General features: G+C 49.3%; 1 protein-coding gene across 8 annotated transcripts in view; it reads right to left on the bottom strand.

Moving 5' to 3' along the window:
- Positions 1-953: 953 nt before the first annotated feature.
- rnf220a (ring finger protein 220a) overlaps positions 954-20,878 on the bottom strand; it is a 152,003-nt gene continuing 132,078 nt past the window's right edge. For 5 of the 8 annotated variants that reach the window (XM_076022296.1, XM_076022298.1, XM_076022297.1 and 2 more), the window contains 8 exons: positions 19,552-19,681; positions 13,537-13,729; positions 13,382-13,437; positions 12,633-12,750; positions 6,507-6,618; positions 4,571-4,765; positions 4,038-4,112; positions 954-2,769 (listed from right to left, as the gene is read on the bottom strand). In XM_076022296.1, coding sequence (XP_075878411.1) covers positions 2,698-2,769; positions 4,038-4,112; positions 4,571-4,765; positions 6,507-6,618; positions 12,633-12,750; positions 13,382-13,437; positions 13,537-13,729; positions 19,552-19,681 — 951 coding nt within the window. In that variant the 3' untranslated portion in view covers positions 954-2,697. The remainder of the gene's footprint in view (positions 2,770-4,037; positions 4,113-4,570; positions 4,766-6,506; positions 6,619-12,632; positions 12,751-13,381; positions 13,438-13,536; positions 13,730-19,551; positions 19,682-20,878) is intronic. The other 3 variants (XM_076022301.1, XM_076022303.1, XM_076022304.1) reach the window with 1 other exon arrangement.

Raw genomic sequence — 20,878 nt, 5'->3', positions numbered from 1 at the left:
TCTCCCGGGACACAATTTGTCCCGTTATTTATTTCATTATTATTATTATTATTAATTTTTTTAAAGGGAAAATGACAAAACCTCATTTGATTTCCGTCTGTGGTCTCGATAGGGTTGCCAACCCTCCCGTAAAATACGCGACTGTCCCATATTTGGCAACTAAAAAACCTGTCCCGTAATGAACTGATACGGGACGCACTTCACTTTGTCCCGTACTCTTGGAGGATGTCGCAACAGGACTTTAACAACGGAAACGGGACAACGCGTTCAACTCCCTTTCCTGTGACTGCGATTCCGTAGGTGGCCACTGGAGGGCTCTCAAGGAGATGCGTGGTCTGACTCTCTGCTCTAGCTGTTCAGAAAACACACTTTTAAACTTCCCTACGGTCGACTGACCAACACAGTGGTCCATTTCCATAGATGTAGATGGCGTTCTGGGAACTCGCCCTCAGATCCTAAAGTCACCTGGGAAAACTTTTTTGCCCCAAGGGTTTTTAAGCTCAATACTTGAGCCTCCATCTACCTCCATCAGGAGACCCTGCAGCGAAATGAGAACAGACCAAAGTGTGAGGAGTGGGACTGAGTCAAAGTGTGAAACGCTCTTATCTCTAAATTAGCTTCCTGTTGCCGCTGACGCTTTACTCTGCCCAAACCTCACCTTTCTGTCTGATTCAGCTCCGACTCTTAACGCAGAGACCGTTCACACTGATGAGCAAAACGGTAGGAAAGTGACGCTTGCTGTTTGCAGTTCAGCCAATCAGCATGAGGTCACATCGACACTACACTCAGTCCAACATCTCCTGCTGCTGTCAAGCAGGACAGCTGGAGTCTGGTGGCCCAACCGTACCAGTCAGCTGCGACTTCGCATTTTACACCTCATCTGGCAGACAGGCTGCTCAACAACGCCATGCTTCGTTTTCCAACCCGGACAAGACGAGGACAAAAAGGACCGCTTGTGGTATTGGAGAAGTTTTATTTTTTCCTTTTTTTCAGCATTTCTTACAACAATACAGACGTCACAGAATACATAGTTTTACAAACACAAAGCACACCACCACCACCACCACCACCTTGGTTGCTGTTGCCGTAAAGAAGGGACAGAGGTCAAAGCTGCAGGATGTGGAGGGTTACCCGGTGACAGCTCTGACCATTTTTATTTTGCAGGGATTTAAAAAAAAAACAAAAAAACAACAAAAAACTAAAAACAAGCGGGCCTGCCCACCCTCCATACGGCTTCCTCTTCTGGCATGAATTTTGCAGCAATATAACAGAATCAACGGTTCTTTTTCAGACACGCAGGTAGGTTGGAAACAAACCGGTCTCGGGCGTTTGAGCGTGGCGTCGCTCCAGAGTTGAGAAGATCTTCGGTCGGACAGCGTTTTGCGACCGTCATTCTGCACGTTTGCACTCTTTTTGAGGAACCTCAGCACTGCATCAAACATCTTTTCCTCACATATTACACCCCGCCCCCTCCCCCACTTGCAGAGCGGTGACTCCGCCTGGATCTCCACCATATTCAGTATTTTATCATTCTTTTTTTTTCTAACCTTAAATTTCCTGTACAATGAAATAAAACTAGGATGAATCTTCTGATGAGATTTCTCTTAAAAATACTGAAGGCTTCTTTTGATTTAGGCCTTTTTTTTGTCCCTCCATAAACATCAGCCCCCCAAACTCCTTTTCCAACTAAAAACAGGACTTTGATATTAGATATTTCTTCTGTGTGTGTGTACGTGTGTGTGTGTGTGTGTTTGCATCTGCATGTGTGTGTACTCTATGTCATTTACACCCAACATTGTAAACATACATAGAACTATATTACATGTGCTTGAACTGCATCTTGGGAGGGCGGGGAGCAAATTTTGGTTTACTTCACTAGAACACCACAAAAGAGGGGATGTGGAGAGGGGGAGGGGCTTCTGAGGGGGTGGGGTGGGGGGGAGGCGGGATAAAGGAGGTGGAGGAGGAAGATGAGGGTGGAACTCCTGCTCAGGTGTTTCTCCGTTTGGTTGAAAGCTCGATTTGTTTTTCATCTTTTCTGCGGCCCGTCTTCACTTCACAAGCCTCATCAGCAACAGCGGTGACCAGAAGACGTAGATAAAGAGTTTTTGCTCTGGAAAAGTGAACAAAATGAAGTCAAAGGACGCCGCTGAGTCACAATGGGCGGATCTCGTCGTCCAGAGAGCCAAAAAAAAAGGAGGAGAAGAAGAAGAAGTCTTTATTGTCCTTATTGAGGAGTTTTCAGCCGGGCGAAGCTTCCGGGTGTCAGCAGGGCGTCCGAGGAGTCAGCTGACGAAAAGTCCGTCAGCCCGACGCCTGCCGCTGCGTGTTCAGTGAGTCGCCTGATGACTCGTTCATCAGCAGGACTCTCAGTCATTTACTTTATTTTATTTTTTCAGCCAAGGGGTCAGTCAGCCGTCCAGAGAGCTGCCGTGGCTCTCGTCATCCAGTTTTATTCACTTCCGACTTCCTGGGGGGGAAATAAAGGCGCGAGTCTGGGGCCACGGAGGAGGAGCGACAAATGCCGATGGATGAGGAGCGCGACGGAATCCAAACGGAAACGGATCGGCAGGACGAAAGTCAGGGGAGACCGCGTGTGTGTGTGTGTGTGTCACTGTGTGTGTGTTACTGGGTGTGTTTGAGTGTGTGAGTGTGTGTAAGTGGGCGCACCAGAATAATTATTACTTCTTATCCCTTTTACAGGTAGACACGCCTCAGGTCTCCAGGTGAGGTGATGGTGTTGCACTGCGGGCACAGCTTCTTGTTGCCCTGGAACAGCAGAAGGGACAACAGTCAAGAGAAGTTGTCACACTCACAGGAACAGACAGAGACGGACAATCACAGTTCCGACACACGGCGGCAAACAAAAATGATCTTTTGTTTCGTTTCCTTTGTGACTAACTTGCACAGTCCCTCAAAACTCACTTTGTGTCCGAGCCTCTGGGTCTGTTTTTTTTTTTTTTGGTTTTGGTTTTGCTGTTGTAATTAAGGCAGCAAAGCAGGAGGGGAACAAACAACTGCAAACCAAAACAGCAGTCGGGGAGCTTGTTTACCCCCCCAGCAGCTGAACCACTGAGCTCCATTTAACACATTAACACCAGGTAATTTACACACCACTGAATGTATTAGAACAACTAATAACCATGACTGTCGCTCCTATGTGCGTGCGCGCTTGTGTGCGTGACCCGCGGCTCTGTGTGGAAACTAGGTGGAAGTTGCCGTTGACCACTTTGTGCTCACATTTTGTTTTAACGAGCCTTCTGGGGGCCGTTCCATCGAAACTCTCCTCCCGCCGGGAGCTGCAAGTGTTTGCATTGGCTCTGCTCTGCGTGTGGAGTGCAGTCAGTGAGTGAGGGAGGGAGCGGGGGAGTGAGCATGGACATGTGTACAGCGGTCAGTGTTGTTGGGATTACTCCCTAAAAGTAATCCAACTACTGATTACTCCTGGAAAAAGTCATCTAATTAGTACTTTAACTACTTTTTTCTCAGAAGTAATCCATTACTAATTACTTTAGTTAAAACGAGATAAAGTAACAGTTGAGAACGTCTTGTCTCTTGTACAACGAACCACAACAATCTGTCATGTAGACAAGATGAAGTCAAAATAACGTTTGTACTTCCGGCTATCAAACGCAATCGCTGTTTTTTTTCTTTTTGCCGCCGCCGTGCCATCATTGTTTTCTGTTGTTTTTCTAAATTTCAGATATTTTGTGGATAATAAGACATTTTTAGCTTGCAAAATCTTTCAGAAAAGTAATGGAATTGTTACTTGACAAAGTAATTACGATATAGTTACCAGTTTTGCCAGAGTAATCCCGTTACATTACTCACAAAAAAAAGTAGTGTAATTACAGTAGTGGATTACTTAGTAATAGATCAAGTAACAGGTCCTATTCCAGTTGAGCTCCTCACTATGGGGGCCGCGCACGAGAGAGAAACCCAGCAACTATGAAATGAGACGGCAAGAACTTTGAGTGCTAAGTTAGCTGCCCTGCCATACAGTGTGTGTGTGTGCGTGCGTGCGTGCGTGTCCGTACCAGAGTCCTGAGCCAGCACTCTTCACAGTGGACGTGCCAGCACTGGATGGAGGTCAGCGGCATCGTGTACGAGTCCTGGAAATGGACAAAAGAACGGAGGGGAAATCAGAAAACAGCAAGCTGACAACACAACAGAGCCTCACAACAACGAGCGAAAAACAACACCGAACGTCCGGCTCCATACCAGTGACCATGGGAACGACACAGCCAACAGCCACAGAACCACTGAGCAAGGCAGCAGCGTGTGGGAATGGGGTGGGGGAACTGAACCAGCAACCTGCACATCAATGCACACGCACGCACGCACGCACGCACGCACACACACACACACACACACACACACACACACACACACACGGACACGATACCGAGCAAGCAACGGACAGAGACGGGAGGAGGCAGGCAGAGGGAGGAGAGGATGATGGGAGAAGCCACTTGGGTCACTCTCTTCTTTTCCTCTTGAAAAGAACAGAGGCATGATGGGAAGGAGGGGAAATAGGGAGGGAGGTGGGAGGAGGGAGGGAGTGCCTTACCCTCCGTAAGGGCTGTGGGAGGAGCCTCTTTATGCCGCTGCTGTAGCCACCAATCACAAGGCCCCTGTACAGGCAGTACAGGCCGAGGGGGAGGGACTTAGGCTGCCTCTCTCCGACCTCATTGGCCAGCGGCCGGGGCCCTGGCCACGCCCCTAGGCTCTTGATCTCCATGCCTGATTGGATGGCAGGCTTCCTCTGCGGAAGGGAAGGAGTTTGGGGGGGGTGGAGGGGGGTTGAGGGAGGGGCCAAAGGCGGCAGCGAATCACAGATATGGGCGACAAGCGATGGCGTGACACCTGCTCGGTCAAATACACACACACAGTCCCACACACACACAACCAGCTCACACACACACACACACACACACACACACACAGGGCTGCAGTCTGGACAGTAGGTGAGGGAACGACGACAACATGACCGGTGCAGGTACAGAATCTGTCGGGGGTCCGGCCACTGCCGACGACGTCACACATGGCAACTCTATTAGGACAAACTACATCGCAGTCAAATGAACGAACGGACGAATGATAGATAGATGAATATAATAGATCTATCTATCTATCTATCTATATATCTATCAATCTATCTTATTTGTTCAACCGCAATGTAGTTTGTCCTAATAGAGTTGCCGTAAGGACCCCAGGCAGATCTCATAGCCAGACAGACAGATTTTGTACCTACACTGGCACCAAACACAACCAATCAGCTTCGCTGCCTCGAAAAATCGCAGCTTCAAATGAATTCTGTGTATTTGCACCATTTTGTTTTCTTTCAGACTAAATAAAATGGAAATGCTTTCATAAATGGTAACAATTGCAGGTGGGTTGAGAGCTGCAGCAAAAAGCTTATACAGAAACTTGCAAGTTTCATGTTGCAGCCACTACAATGAATTCCAGAACTGTGGTTTTATAGCAGACACTTGTGCTGGATGGAGACAAGGATTGTTATTCCAGTCTTTCACACCATCGGGAAATATATGAAAAACATGGTACATATTTCCTGCCTCTCATTTGGTGGGACGTTGATCAAATAAGGCTGCATTCTGCAAGCAGCCAGTAGATGGAGCTATAACCCCGCTGAGAGGACAGCGACGCAGCGGAGTCAAAGGATTAAAGGCCAACGGGGCTGCAGCAGGACAGCGGCTGGTTTCTACTCCACACCAGTTTGAGCGAGTGGATGAGAAGACTGGGAGCAGAAGAAAGTGTGAGGAACAAAGATAATCAGCTGCAGCTCCAGCAGCGCCGCAAACCTCATGACTGTTCCTGCGCACAGCGACAGTGAAGGGACGCAGCGACGAGTTAGAGACAGAGACGGATTAGAGGCAAGGTGTGTGTGTGTGTGTGTGTGTGTGTGTGATGAGCGACAGTGACAGATGAGCGGAGAGGAGCCACATGTCCACTGGGCAGTGAGTGATCGATCGCTGTGCCTTGCCCTCCGTGTCACCTCGGGCACCCGGTGACCTTTAGGAAGCGCAGGCGTCGGTAATTACATGCTTCCCCTTTTCTGCGCTCGCACGCACACACACGCACACGCACATGCACACGCACACGCACACACACACACACACACACACACACACAGACACGGAATGCCGACACTGCACTGTCCGCAAGGCCAAGAATGACAGGATGGGTAACACACACACACACACACACACACACACACACACACACACATTCACAAAGGACGGGGGTGCAGGTGGAGGGGCAGCTCAAGCGTGTGATGAAGATAAGCGCTGGCTAAAACTCCACATCTTTTCTTCATCACAGGGAGTCTGAACAATCAGGGCTGCTGGCTCCGCCCCTTTCTATTGCGAACTGCAAAGGGAACCGCCCACTGCACCTGGGCCAGTCGAACCAAATACGACTCCATCTCGTCTTTCGCACGGCGGCGCCCCCTGGTGACCAGGGATGGGGGGAGGGGGGGTACTCACCATGCAGATGAGACACTTGTATCGGTCGCCCCGCAGTATCTGCCTCTCCAGCTCTCTGATGCGGGCCTTCAGCGCCTCCATGGTGGTGGCCGTGGACTCCTCCTCCGTTACTCTGAGAGGGCGGAGCAAGAAGAGGGACAAGCGGAGGGGACGCTTTAGCGAAGGTGCCGAAAGCTCACAATGTGTAAAGGCCTCAGCAGCAGCATCTGTTTGCATTTTTTTTTTGAACTCAAACTGTGTCTTGACACAGGGAAGGCAAAAACGCTTCGGGCACATTAGATTTTAGGGCTGCAGCGATTGGTCGACGCAATCGATTACGTCGACAACATGGACTCACAGACGCGAAAATTGAACAATCAACAACAAAGAAGATCATTAGTTGCAACGCTATTCGATTCTAAAAGTGATGCTTCACAGCGCATGTGGCTCGGTTTCCCCGTGCACCTCTTCTGCTCTACCAGCAGGTGTGTGTGTGTGCGTGTTGGACAGCTCCAAAGAGGACGTCCCTGCACATCGCTGCATTGAACACTCAGGTCTCCTGAACAAACTCGTGCTCAAAAGATTCCTGCCCTGACGACGGACGATCCGACCAATCGCCCCGCGTCTCTCTCCTACCGGCCTTCAACCTCTTCTTCTGCATGTCCTTCCCCCGTCCTGAGCGGCCTTTGATTAATGCACGGCATGATAACCGTGAATGTGCATTTAACACTGTCCAGCAGAATATGAAGCGGCGATAACTGAATCAATACAGTGGCCGCGCCGGCCACAATGCTGCTGCTGATCCGACGAGATGAGGCCCATTTTTATTAGAGCCTGCCGCTCGTTCCCGGGCAAGAAGCAATAACTGAGTGTGTGTGTGTGTGTGTGTGTTTACAGTCATTTTGTGGCCCGATAGCTCGCTGATCTATGGTATTGATCTGGTTGAGGAAGGACAAGCAGGGAGTGTGTGTGTGTGTGTGTGTCCGAGGATATGACTTAATTTGCTGCATCCTCAACCAGCAAAGGCTGCTGGGAGAAAGTAAACAAGGCTGTTTCATCGTGTTTCCAATCAGGGGATGCTGCACAAAAACCATTTCACATGCTCAACTGTGTGTGTGTGTGTGTGTATGAAAGAAAATCTATTCCATTTCAAGAATCACAAACACACACAAAAAAACTCATTCATATCTAAAAAATAAAGAAAAAAGAAAAATGAAAAATGAAAAGCCCGCACCCTCATCTGCGCGTTAAGCCCCCTGTTTACAGCCTCCTGCTAAGCCGCTGGGTTTCTCTTACAAATCACTCATTGAGTGAATGCAGCAAATGTAGAACTTTTGAACGGGTCAACTGATTGGTCGATCCAGAGTCCCTGGCCAATCCTAGACAACGTGTCCGCAGGTTTTTTGTTTTTTTTTCTCCCTTTTCTTTCTTTCCTTTACAAGTTCTCTGACAAATGTCGACTTCGGGAGCTCCTCCTTGTAACCCCCGACGCCGTCCACGCTCTATAAAAGCCCCCGCTGAGGACTGCGGGCTGACTCGCCACTCCATGGCCTATAAACTACTTTACCCTCTCCTCTTATTAGCTAGGAGCTTGTAAAAAGCCATTTAGCCTTGATTAGGTTGCTCGCTTATAAATAGTCAACAGATTGTGGACTGGGGGCCTGTTTCCTTTAAAAGTCCTCCTCGTCCGTCCAGACCAGAACTCCCAGGTAAAGTCGTGTCTCTCGGTTAACGCAAACACAGATGACAAAGAATTAGTCCTTGACCGCAACGTCTCTTATCTCCTACTGTTTCAGAGAAGTTGATTTGTACGAAACATTCAAGGGTCGGTCCGTCTCTGGGGGGGGGGGGGGGGGGTTCCAAGGGACCAAGAGGAGAAGCTGGAGAGCAAAAACAGCTTCTCATCCCCAAAACAAGTACAAGCCAGCATCCTTCCAGTTGAAGGTCTTCTCGCCGTTAGCGGCCGCCAACAGATTTAAGCTCCGCTCCGAGGCTTTTTTACACCTTTCCAGTACGGCAGCCAAAAAACGGCTGAGATTTATGGGGCTCCTGGAGGCGGCATTAGCAAACATTACATGTGGAGGTACAGAAGCGGGCTCCCGGTTCACTTTGGCTCGGTGCTTAAAAATGTCAGGAGATCCCGGCGAGAGCATTTATGATCCGAGTCGGAGTGGGCGTCCTCTGGTTGCAAGCGGCGCCTCTTCATAAACCCGGCTTCCCGGACTGGAGACCGCCGTTATTTACGCCACTTCTAAACATAAACCGTTGGTGGTCGTAAGGGTGCAAGCAAATAAAAATAATATTTTTAAAAAATGGGACACGGCGTTAAAGAATTCCGCCGAGGTTTGGAACTCCCACTTATGATTCACATAGTGTTGGGTTTGGCATCTCACCGGACGATCATCCACCAGCTACTCCAAATCCCGGCGGATTCTAAACCATTCAAAGTCAAGCTGCATAATATGGTTAAATAACAGGTTCTACCCGCATTCTTTAATATGAAGCTGTAGCTTTAAAACGATTCTGACTCCTTTCTCCAAACTAATGAAGCAGCCAAGGTTGTTTTTCTAACTTCTAAATTCATAAAGAATTGTGTAAAAGGAGACGGAAAGGAGTGCAGCACTGTTCTGTCGTTTATCCCGTCAATCTTCCTGCCGCAGGTCAGATGAGGACACGGACGTCGGTGGTTCAACTGTTCAGTTACTATCAATATAAAATACTACATTTGGCAGGAAAATTTTCAAAAGAAATTCCAAACAATCCTTGTTTGTTCCCCTCCTTTAGCATCTGTGTTGTGAGTGTGTGTGTGTGTGTGTGTGTGTGTGTGTGAGTGTGTGTGTGTGTGCGCTTTGCGAGCGCACTGGGGACGATGTTCCGTCTCAAAGCCGCGGCCTTGATCTGAAAACCTGCCGTCATAAAAAAATAAAATAAAATAAAAATAAAAAACAACCAGCAAGCACGGTGAAATACAACCTGCGCTGGCGCAGCAGCGGTCCGGCCCAGTCAAGTGGCCCGCTGGGCTTTTTCCCACCGTGCGCGTGCACGGAGGTGAGCGAGATTGCGGCACGCTTCCATCTGGCTCGGCCGGACCGGGCGAAGGAGCCAGGAGGCCCGACAGAGACAGATAGGTGGCGCCGCCTCCCCTCTGTTTAGCGCTCGGTCCCCAACGTGCACGGCTCTATTTCTCATTTCATTAGTGCGCGTGTTCAAGTGTGTGTGTGTGTGTGTGTGTGTGTGTGGCGGAAGGAGACCTCCGACATCCATCTCAATCAGCCTCTTGTCTTAATCTACTGTCCACCTACATTTTAGCTTCGCTCTGCTTCTCTCTCAACACGTCTGAGTGGGGGGAAAAAACCCAAACAACCCACGATTACCTCAGAGTTCAAAGGTCCTGCGTCATGCAAAAATATTCACCATATTGGTGGCGTCTCTCTGAAAATCATCATTTGATTGGTCCACTTCCAAATGGAAATCGACCCTTTGTGACGTCACAAGGGGCACCGGTGATTCATTTTGAAGGCTCCTCCACTGAAATCGGAGGTTGAAAAATGACGCTTGAAAAATCGCTACAATGCTAAAGATTTTGACTGAGGACCGATTCAGAATTAGAAACATGATAAAAAAAAAAAAAAAACACAAGCGAATTAATGGTTAAATACTGAACATGATGAAGAATAAAACTGTGAAGATGGCTGTTAAACGGGACCTTGACAGCCCCCCCCCCCCCCCCCACCCAATGTTAAATTCAACACACATCAGAGCGGCGACAATAGCGGCGGCGGTAAATCCCCTCAGAGCGCCGCTCGCTGCGGCGCCCTGTTAGCGGAGGCCTTAACTACACTGACACACCATGATAAAACATTTAAGTCACTATTGATTTCCCCCGCCTGCCTGCCTGCCTGCCTCCCGCACGCTCCCCTGTGTGTGTGTGTGTGTGTGTGTGTGTGTGTGTGTGTGTGTGTGTGCGTGTGTGCAGGTTTCAGATAGTTAAAGGGAGGTAACGGGGAAAAGCGAGGCACTTGGTAAGTGGTGGAGAGAAAAGGAGACGGAGGACGACGGGAAGGGAGCAGTGGGAAGGAGAAAGAGGAAGACTTGTGACACCACGACTGCAATGTGGCAGAGAACTGTGGAGAGAATGGGGTGTGTGTGTGTGTGTGTGTGTGTGTGTGTGTGTGTGTGTGTGTGTGGTGGGGTTACATCTAGCTTCATCACTTCCAAATTGAGGACAGATTCAATTATTTGCAGAAACCGCATGGAAATCTCTCTGCATTGTTCCAGCTGGAGCACCAAATTTGGCAGCAATCGCATTGGCGGCATTGGAGAGGCCATTTATCTTAGAGGGAGGAAGAGTGTGTGTGTGCGCGCGCGTGCGTGTGTGCGCGCAAGCTCATTTATCTTGCAGCGGAATGAGCGAGGGAAGGAGGACGCCCCGGGAGGCGACCAGATCATTACCCATCTGGGATCACAGACACACATTTCACTAACGCTGCGCCTGCGCAGAGCACCACACACACACACACATGCACGCACGCACGCACGCACGCGCGCGCGCGCACGATGTGTGTGCTCGACATGCATGGGTACAATGTATCAATGTAACGAAAGGAGACAAATCTCATTTTCATTTGGGGGACGGAGAGGCGCGCGAGCTCCACAAATGCCTGCATTTACGGCGAGCGGAGGAGACGGAGGCGGGGAATTGTTCCAGCCAGCAGTGCAATCACTCAGCTTCTAGATGGCACCCTTTAAATGGATACTTAGATTAAGGCTTGTTCTGCCCCAGGTGGTCGCAGGGATGCCGGCTACAGCGTCGTGCAGGGATGTGAAAGGCGGCGTGTGTTGCCTTTTTTTCTCGGGAATATCTTACTAATCGTGGGGATTTTGGTGCAATCCAACACGTTTTAAGCTCAACATTGACGCTGACGGTGAAGTCAGAGGGTCCGCGTCCGGGTTCTCCCTCTTTCTATTTTATTCTTATTCGTTTGTTTTGTACTTTTTCTAATCGTGCTCTTAAACTGAGCTTTTATTATTCCTTGTTTTGCTATTTTACTACTTTGTTGTTCAATTGTTGTATTTATTCTTATTTATTGTTGTATTTGTGGTGTATGATTACGCCTTTCTATTTTGAACTGTACAGCACTTTGTTCGTCTGAGGTCGTGTTAAAAAGTGCTCTACTAATAAACTTTTCACTAAATAAACTTTCTTTTTTTTTTTACCCAATTAAACCTGCAGCATCCAACCCTGGCACTGCCCCTTTCTCTGCAACAGTGGCTGATTGGTCTGCCTCTAAGCTGACTGGATAGCAAAGATCCAGACTGGCCCTTTTCAACACCAATAGGAATTCATATTTGTTTTAGTCAAGATTGTCCTGATCCCTACTAGCTCCTGGGGCATTCACTGAGATTTCCAATGGCAGGATTTAAGATGCATGCAATGTCCCATTCACTTACACTTGAGCGGTTCACCTGAGGGAACGACTCAGGAGCAAATGTTACAGAAACGCCAAATGAGAGTGGGGCTTTATTTTAGGAAATATTCATGAAGGAACTTCAGGCGGACAAAGGAAATCACTTTAAGAAATGGGAACTGGGATGAAAAGCAACAAGCAGGCTGACCCCAGTGCTGTGTGTGTGTGTGTGTGTGTGTGTGTGATCACACAGGGCAAAAGGACAGGAGAATATGCCAGACATGCAGAAGCAACCAATCAGCCAAATCCCTTCATTCTCGTTGGCTCGCTCGCCCGCCCTGCCATGCTCCTCTCTCCTTCTCCCAATGAGCTGACCTCTATTACCAATGCAGGGGACTGTGTGTGTGTGTGTGTGTGTGTGTGTGTGTTAGCAAGATTGTTTACACCTAGCAGAATATGGATGAGAAGATGGAAATTAGGGTATTATGGAGTATTGGCCTTTCTGTCTTCCACACACACACACGCACACACGCACACACACACACACACACACACACACACACACACACACACACACACACACCTTGTTTTCTCTTGGCAGGATTCAATCTAGACTTTAGCAACGGTTACGGTGATTCTGAACGGTTGTTTTTGATCTCCATTATTCCAATCGTCAGTTTTCATGAAGACGCCTAGGTTAAACTTGCAACACATCAGAGGATAACATGAGCCCACTCACTTTTCGATCTCGCTGTTTTTGCAGGTGCGAGGGGCGCTGCAGGAGGACGAGGAGGACGAGGATGAGGGAGTGCTGGGCTCCGTTTTGCTGCATTCTCCGTTGCTCGTCGAAGGCATCTCTGCAAAGACGAGCAACACCGTCAGTCAGAACCTAAACACCTGGAGCAGCAGCTCCCTCACTGTCTGGGACATTTTCAACTGAACTGTTGGCACCAAATAAAAGTGCATGTTAAGTCTCTCTGCACGAGCTCTGCTGAACTGGCTAACACCGCTCGCAATACGCCACCCCACCTCTAGACGCCACCAAATTGGACACACGGGGCCTTTAATAATCAATTACACTACCAGTCAAAAGTTTGGACACACCTTCTCATGCAATTTATTTTTATTTTTTTTTATCTTTACAACTTTTTACACTGCAGACAGATACTGACGACATCAAATAGACCAGCAAGATATGTGTAATTATGCAGCAAATAAAAACATCTCTGAATATGCTTTTGATGAAAGGTGGCTGCTTTATTGTTTCGTACATAATTCCAAGTGTGTTTATACGTAGTTTTGATGTCTTCGGTAAGAAACTGCAATAGTCAATAGTCATGAGAATGAAAGAATGAAAGAAAAGACATTGAATTCAGAGGCTGTGTCCGAACTTTTGACTGGTGCTCTATTTCAAATCACTGCCGTGCAGTTAAAGCCTCGTGTCTACTTTCTGACTTGCTGCACTGCAAAGTGTGAGCTCCTACTGACCGTCGCTGGCCCACTTGGAGAACTCGGCCGCTATTCTGTTGGAGGGAACGCCGCCGCTGCAACAGAGAAACACACACACACGCTGGCGTGAGCAAACGTCCCGGGGGTGCATTCCATTTCCCTTCCCTGCGGCAGGTGCGCTTTTCTCTTCCTACTTGAGCACGGCTCCCCGTAGCGCCTCCCTCTCCCGGGCCTCCCCCTGGTCCTCTCCAGCTCCGGAGCAGGGGATGATGTCGGCCTCCGTGTACTGGGCCTTGCCGTACTCCAGGGTGTCGTCTCCGTCCACGTCCAGGTCGGCGTCGCTGTCCCCTGCGCTCTCTTTGATGCTACACGTGGCGAAACCCGTTCCTGGGGGACGGAGAGAACAAGTTGAGCACGTTAGATGCGCTCGGCGCCACTCAGGAACAGATGGCCAATTAATGGGAGCCACATGTGGAGTTATCACAGGCCGTTCGCGATGGCATCGGGTCTGGTGACGAAACACTCAAACAGCGTGTCGAGGGAAAACATCACTTGCATGACACGATCCCATTAACCGCTTTTGGCGCAAAGTCAGAGATTGTAAATGAAACTCATTTCAAACTCTTCCCTTGCTCTCTCGATCAGAAGTGATATAAACCAGGGTGAGACTTCGTTGGAAAGAGGAAGAGGAGGAGGAAGGAGACGCGGTTCTGACAGGAGCTGAAGCGACTGACACCCGAGCCATCAGTCTCAGGAAAGAAGGGCCGGCGAGGAGTGTGTGTGTGTGTGTGTGTGTGTGCACGCTGCTGCTGCTGCTGCTCCAGTGTGTGTGTGTGTGTGAGTGTGAGTGGCGCTTCTATAAACCCGGTGATGAACGCTCAGACAAACCCTCGCCGCTGCCTGACTGCTCCCTTCAGCTCCACTTAGGCCGGCGAGTGGAGCCGCGTGTGGGCGTCCGTCAGCGGGAGGCGTCTCCTCAGTGTTGCTTCACACTGTCTGTCCCTCTGTCACTTAGCCAGGCCCGTCCGTCCCCTTCAAGGTGTGTGTCTGCGCGCCTCTGTCCAACTGTCACTTACACCGTGTCCGTCTCCCGAGCACAGGTTGGTGGGGTGTGTGTGTGTGTGTGTGTGTGTGTGTGTGCGCGCGCACACCTGTGACAAGCCTGACAGGCATCTTATTTACACCTGTCCCAATTTCTACAAGCTTTTAGCTGGACTAGCTTGTGCCTGTATCAGTGTGTGTGTGTGTGTGTGTGTCCAGATGAAAACTAGACTGGGTTGACAGCCATCCTATTTAACCCTCCATGCGTGTGTGTGTGTGTGTGTGTGTGTGTGTGTGTGTGTGTGTGTGTGTGTGTGTAAATCAGCTGCTACAACAACTCCTCACTGCTTGACGGCACCTTTGGCAGCTGGTGCACCCCCCCCCCCCCCCACTCGTCACATGACTAATTCATCTCACACTCTCAACAAAAAAAAAAAAGTGAAGGGAAAGCTATGGAAGACGATTAGAGCCACAAGAAGTGAAAAAAAAACTTTTTTTTTCCAAGTTTCCAACTCTAGAATATAGTCATCATGCATACAATTGAAATTTTGCAATTAATGTTAATGTGAAGTAAGTCAAAATGTCAGGAATAAAGTCGAAAGACTCCAGTGGGATACATGTGGCATGTGGGATACACCTGTTTTCAGCAGTTGACTTTAAACTGTGGGTAACTGGGTTAATCCACCATCCATCCAGTCCACTCACCAATATTCACTATCGCCAATATCACTTGTGTCGACTTTATTCATGAAATTTCTACTTTATCCACGACATTTTGTCTTTTTTGCGTCAAATTTATTCACAAAATTTCGTATTTTTTTTAACGTCAACTTAATTCATGACATTTCAACTTTGTTCACAAAATTTCCTCTTTATGTCAACTTTATCCACAAAATTATGTCTTTTTTATGTTGACTTTGTTCACGAAATTTCAACTTAAAACTTGAAATGAAAACCTAAATAAAAATCTCCTTCCTTTTTCTCTTCTTGTGGCCCTAATCCTCTTTTGTGGAAAGCATAGCGAGAGAGTGCGAGAGACAGAGAGAGAGAGAGAGAGAAAGATGGCATGGAACGGCCAGAGGACGCTGCGATAAAATGCCCCGCTGGTGCCGAGGCGCTTTACGGCGAGCACAAGGTTATTAGTGATCACATAAAAAGGCCCTTTTAACTTTTATTTGGTCCTGCAGGCAGAGGGAACAGCGGCCTCCCACTGAAGGGGTGCTGGACACAAACGGTTCCAGTCTGTGTTGTCACACACACACACACACACACACACACACACACACACACACACACACACACACACACACACACACACACACACACACACACACACACCCACACACACACAGCATATTGAGGGGTCTAAAGTGTCTGTCAGTGGTTTCAGTTTGATCAAATGATCAAACCATTGATTTTGCAGCTGCTTGGCCACAGATAACGGTGATAGAATGAGCGCTAATTAGCAGCACATTTAGCCCCTCCTCCCCATTTACAGCTCCATGCAAAATTAAAAAGAAGGAAGGGCAAAAGCAAGGAGGCCTGAGAGGGCGGAGCTACCAAAATGAGCCAAAGCTGGACGTGGAGTGAATTCAGCAGAAATACGGCTCCTTTCAGAGATGCTCCTCTGTCGGACGTCAGGTATACTGTGCACGTTTTAGTCTCAGTGGCTGTGAGTAAACATGTGGTGTGTGTGTGTGTGTGTGTGTGTGTGTGTGTGTGTATGTGCTGCCTCTATCTGTCCCTCTAAGCACTCTTGGCAGACCAATCTAATGTGGCCCAGGAAAGGTCAGCCCCACTCTAACTGCCTTTCACTCACATTATACACCGCCCCCCCGTCCCTCCTCCCCATCTTCTCTTCCTTCAGCCCTCCTTCCTCTTTTCCTCACCATTCTTTACGTTTTTTTTTTTAACTTTAATTCAACCAGTTTTTCACTTGCAACTTCTGTCTATTTTTCGCGCCTCGATATCATAACCATCTCACTGCCGCCGCCGCCTCCTACAGTTACATCCCACCCGGTCAGCGGCGCCCGCAGACCATCTGCATGTGTGTCACCGCGGCGACGCCTCAGATCTGAAGAGGCAGGCGGGATCAAAGGACTCATCGGGCCGAGTGACGGGCCGCATCGGCCAATCGAGCGACCCCTGTGACATACAGTTACCATAGCAATTATCGGGGACCTATGAGGCTGGAAGGGGGAGTGTAGGGGGCGGTGTCAAAGGTCATCTGACTATCTTTCTGCCATTTACAGGTCAGAGACAGACAGAGAGAGGCAGAGGTGGGAGTTGGAGGGGGGGGCGAGACATGAGACACCATCTTTGAAGTCCGCTTACAAAGCGTAGGTTTCTCCTCAGCTCAATCCCTGCGGAGCCGTAATCCCCCTCCGTCTCTCTGGGAGGGCTGCTATCAGAGCTCACAATCTGTCTGTCTGTCTGTCTGTGTGAGTAGCTGTCTGTCTGTCTGTCTGTGTGAGTGTCTGTCTGTCTGTGTGAGTAGCTGTCTGTCTGTCTGTCTGTCTGTCTGTGTGAGTGTCTGTCTGAGTGGGTGTCTGTGTGAGTAGCTGTCTGTCTGTCTGTCTGTCTGTCTGTGTGAGTGTCTGTCTGAGTGGGTGTCTGTGTGAGTAGCTGTCTGTCTGTCGGTCTGTGTGAGTGTCTGTCTGTCTGTCTGTGTGAGTGTCTGTCTGTCGGTCTGTGTGGGTGTCCGTCCGTCCGTCTGTCTGAGTGGCTGTCTGTCCGTCTGTCTGAGTGGCTGTCTGTCCCTCTGTGTGAGTGTCTGTTTGAGTGGGTGTCTGTCTGTCCGTCCGTTTGTCTGTCTGTCTGAGTGGCTGTCTGAGTGGGTGTCTGCCTGTCTGTCTGTCTGTCTGTCTGAGTGGGTGTCTGTCTGTCTGTCTGTCTGTGTGGGTGTCTGTCTGTCTCTCTGAGTGTCTGTCTGTCTGTGTGGCCTGAAAAGTGTCTCCAGCGCCTGCTCACCCCAGCGGTAGGGAAAGAAAATAAACAAGACTTTTCTCGCTCGTCTCGCTGAACGCATGCGCAACAGAAAGTCACTTTAACTTTCATCTCGTCCCCGACATGTTTCATCTCAAGGCACACGCGCTCCCACTTCATGCAAGGAAAAGACAAAGTGGCTCCAGGCTCTGTGTTTACGACTGCCTGGTCCCGGTTCAGCCTGCCGGCATCGTCGCCCGTCTTTCAATAAAAAACGGATGGAATTTGTCGAGCGCCAGCTTTGACCAGCTCCCTTCTTTCTCTCCGCCGCAGCCACAGACTTTGAATGCATCCCACAAAGCTGAGCGCCGACGCTGCAGGGGCTCGGCGGCCTCGGACGGACATGAAATCAGCTCTCTGGCTGCACGGTGGGTCCTTTCAACCGGGCTTAGCTGGAGGCAGACACACCGAGTTGAATCATAAACTGATCTTGTTCGATTTTTCGCTCCCCCTCCCTGCGTCTAGGGGGCTGCCTTTCTTCCTCACGCTCTCCCTCTCAAAGGGAGGGAAGGATGGAGGGACTTCACAGAGGGGCGGGCCCTCTCTTCATCCTGCCAGCTGAGGGGCCTCCACAATCCCCCGGCCAAACACCCTGCCTATATCCGTCTGGCTCCGCCCTCCGCGGCCGCTGGGATTCGCCGGCAGGAGCGTTGCAGGAGCCTTCGGCGCCAAATCCACCTTTTGAGCTTTCGGCCGAGCGCTCGTTTCATGTCCGCTCTCGCCGGGCCACTCCACTTATCTGTGTCACATCACACGGTTGGCCCTATTAGGGCCCGGCAGAAGGGTCCTGCGCCTGGCGTCTGGCCTTAACGACGGCGTGGGAGACGGCGTGGGACACGGCGCGAGGGTCGTCGTGGGAGAGACGGCCGGCGGGACGGTCCGGTCCGGCGGGCGCCGGAGGGGCCGCTGCCGCCAGCTGAGCTCCGCCTCGCTTTAGTTTGAGATTTCGATATTGATCTGCCTCTCTCCACCCGTGGCCCGGTGTCAAGGAACACGTGAGAACGTGTGTGTGTGTGTGTGTGTGTGTGTGTGTCAGAGGGGAGGCTCAGCGTGCGAGTGTGTTAACTGGCGGATGGAACACAAAGAGAGGGAGAGAGAGAGAGAGAGAGAGAGAGAGAGAGGGGCGAGTAGGAAGAGGGTGTGATGAAAGCGCTGAGAGCCTCTCAGAGATGACAGCGACTCCTCCACGGGTCGCCTCCACACTCCTGCCTCCCCGCGTCCCGACACGGCGACGCAGCCGAGGACACAATGGGAGGCCGGGAGGCCTCTTAATTTTAACAATGTACGCATGAAAGAAAACCTGTGATGTGTTTATATATATATGTTGGAGGGCCTCGGGGAGAAGAATCGACTTCATCCCACCAGGAAAGTCAGCTCATTATGGATCTTTTTTTCATTTTAATCTCAGACCCCAGCGGAGCAGCCGTGCACAATTAATGATGGAGAAGAGAAGCCCGATAGAAACTGACTGAAACATTAACAGTTCAAGTCGAGACTGGTACAGCAGGCACTGCAGGCCTTCAAACTGAACTTTGGCTGCGTTCAGACTGCAGGCGAATCCGATTCAAATCAGATTCCTTCTCAAATCCGCCGACTGCCCACACTGTTTTCAGCAAGTGTCCAAATGGGATCTGGCTCTGTTCAGACTGGGCCACATTATTGACCCATCTGACAGGTTGCTGTAGACAGTCAAAACCCATCGGTGTGTTTGGAGCTGTTCAGACTGAGACGCATCTGTCCAAATGCCATTTGAAAACTACCTCGCGGAGGTGCTTTCAATCCGTTTTGTAAAAACCTGATTTCATGCCATTTGTGACTGTTCAGACTACAAAAGAGCCATCCAGTTTCAATCTGGATGGGCTAAAAATCGGATTTTGACTGGCAGACTGAACGCAGCTTAAATGGTACTGAGTTAGTAAGGGACAACGTGTCAATGGTCAGCTGATCAATTCAATTAGGCACAAAAACTAGAGGATTAACGGAATAAATAATGAGTTTGATTATTGATTGTCTATTTTGGTCATTTGGTCTTTTCGTGTTGAAAATTCTGCTGAAATTCACTAGACTGGCAGAGGAAAACCCAACAGACTTCTGATGAGGTGTGAAATATGAATAGCTCATATTGGGAAGTGGCAGAATGAAAGCCGGCCAGACATCCCCAGTGTGTGTTTGTGTGTGTTTACCTCTAAATCCTCCCTCCAGCAAAGCCGTGGCTCGGATCCTCTTCTGCCCCGCCCACTCATACTCCTCAAAGCCCCGCCCATTTTCTCCATCCATGTCTGCAGAGTCGTCATCGCCGAGGGCGCCCTCCCGCTGACACACACACACACACAAACGCACGTTAAACACAACGCAACATTTCAACAGGAAATTTTCAAACTGATTCATTCACAGAGGAAACAACGAGGCTGCGTTCACACCAACACGAAGCAATGCGACAAGACGGCTGAAGTTGTGACGGGCCGAGCTGGTCCCAACGTTTTTGTCTGCGGTCTAAACTGAAGCGTCTTGTTTAAAAAAATAAAAAATAAAAAATAAAAAATAAAATAAATGGTTGGGAAAAGCTCCGGTTTTGCCGCAGTGTTGCTGTGTTGGATGTGAACGCAGCTCGCAGCACTGGAGAGAGTGCCGGTTGTTAGTGTCACTACTACAGCTAGAGTGATGGACGGTGGTCAGTCGTGGAGAGGAGGGTGACTTGTGAATTAGTCAGAGAGTAAATACATGTTTAGATTTACTCGCTAAATCTACAGCAGGCAAAGAGGAGACACTAGAGAGGCAGCCCAGCCGACGAGCTGCATCCGAGTCACGTGGGATAAACTGTGGCTTCACACTTCACGTGTGTGTTGTCAGAGGGGTTTCAAAGCCACTTGCTGGGGCCGCGTGCATTTAGGAGCTTTGCTTCAGACAAGCGCTTGGAAACACAACAACTCTCTCCGAACGACGGTGTCGTTTTAGAATGCCGAGTGTTGACACGGAGAGAGCGCTGAAGACCCACTAGAGCGCCTTTCTGCCAGGAGCTCCTGTCCAGCTTGTCTGGAATGGATGAAGAGCGTTGACAAAGCCAATATTGGCAGAACTGAAGCGAGGCTCTGGCAAGTTCTACGTTGCCACGGAAACTGCTTGTTGGGTTTCCAGTCCAACTGGAGATCCATGTCTTGTTACAGTAGGGCTGGGCGATTGCGCACAAAAATAAAATCCTGATTTTTTTTTTTTTCTGAAAACTCAATTTTTGATTTCGTTCTTTTTTGCTAAAACTACAAAAGACAACGGAATAAATTATTTCAAATATTTTGTCTTTATTTTTTAAAATAAAAACAGCAAACACATTTCCTTATCGGGATTGAAGTGCAACTGAAAATCCTCCTTGGGTTTAGTGAAGTGACGACATTTACAGTCTTCTTGACCAAACAAAGATGAATAGCTTGGGATGAATGAAGTGAGAACCTCACTTTCACCAAACTTCACTTGAAAATGAAGAGGTTCTTCAGAAACAAAGATGAAGTTCTCTTA

The sequence above is a fragment of the Nelusetta ayraudi genome, unplaced genomic scaffold (genome assembly GCF_046127955.1).
Source record: "Nelusetta ayraudi isolate G7.1 ecotype Tasmania unplaced genomic scaffold, CSIRO-AGI_Nayr_v1 ptg000011l, whole genome shotgun sequence".
Taxonomy (NCBI): Eukaryota; Metazoa; Chordata; class Actinopteri; order Tetraodontiformes; family Monacanthidae; genus Nelusetta; species Nelusetta ayraudi.
The sequence above is the reverse complement of the archived record's forward strand: the minus strand, read 5'-3'. Positions and strand labels throughout refer to the sequence as shown.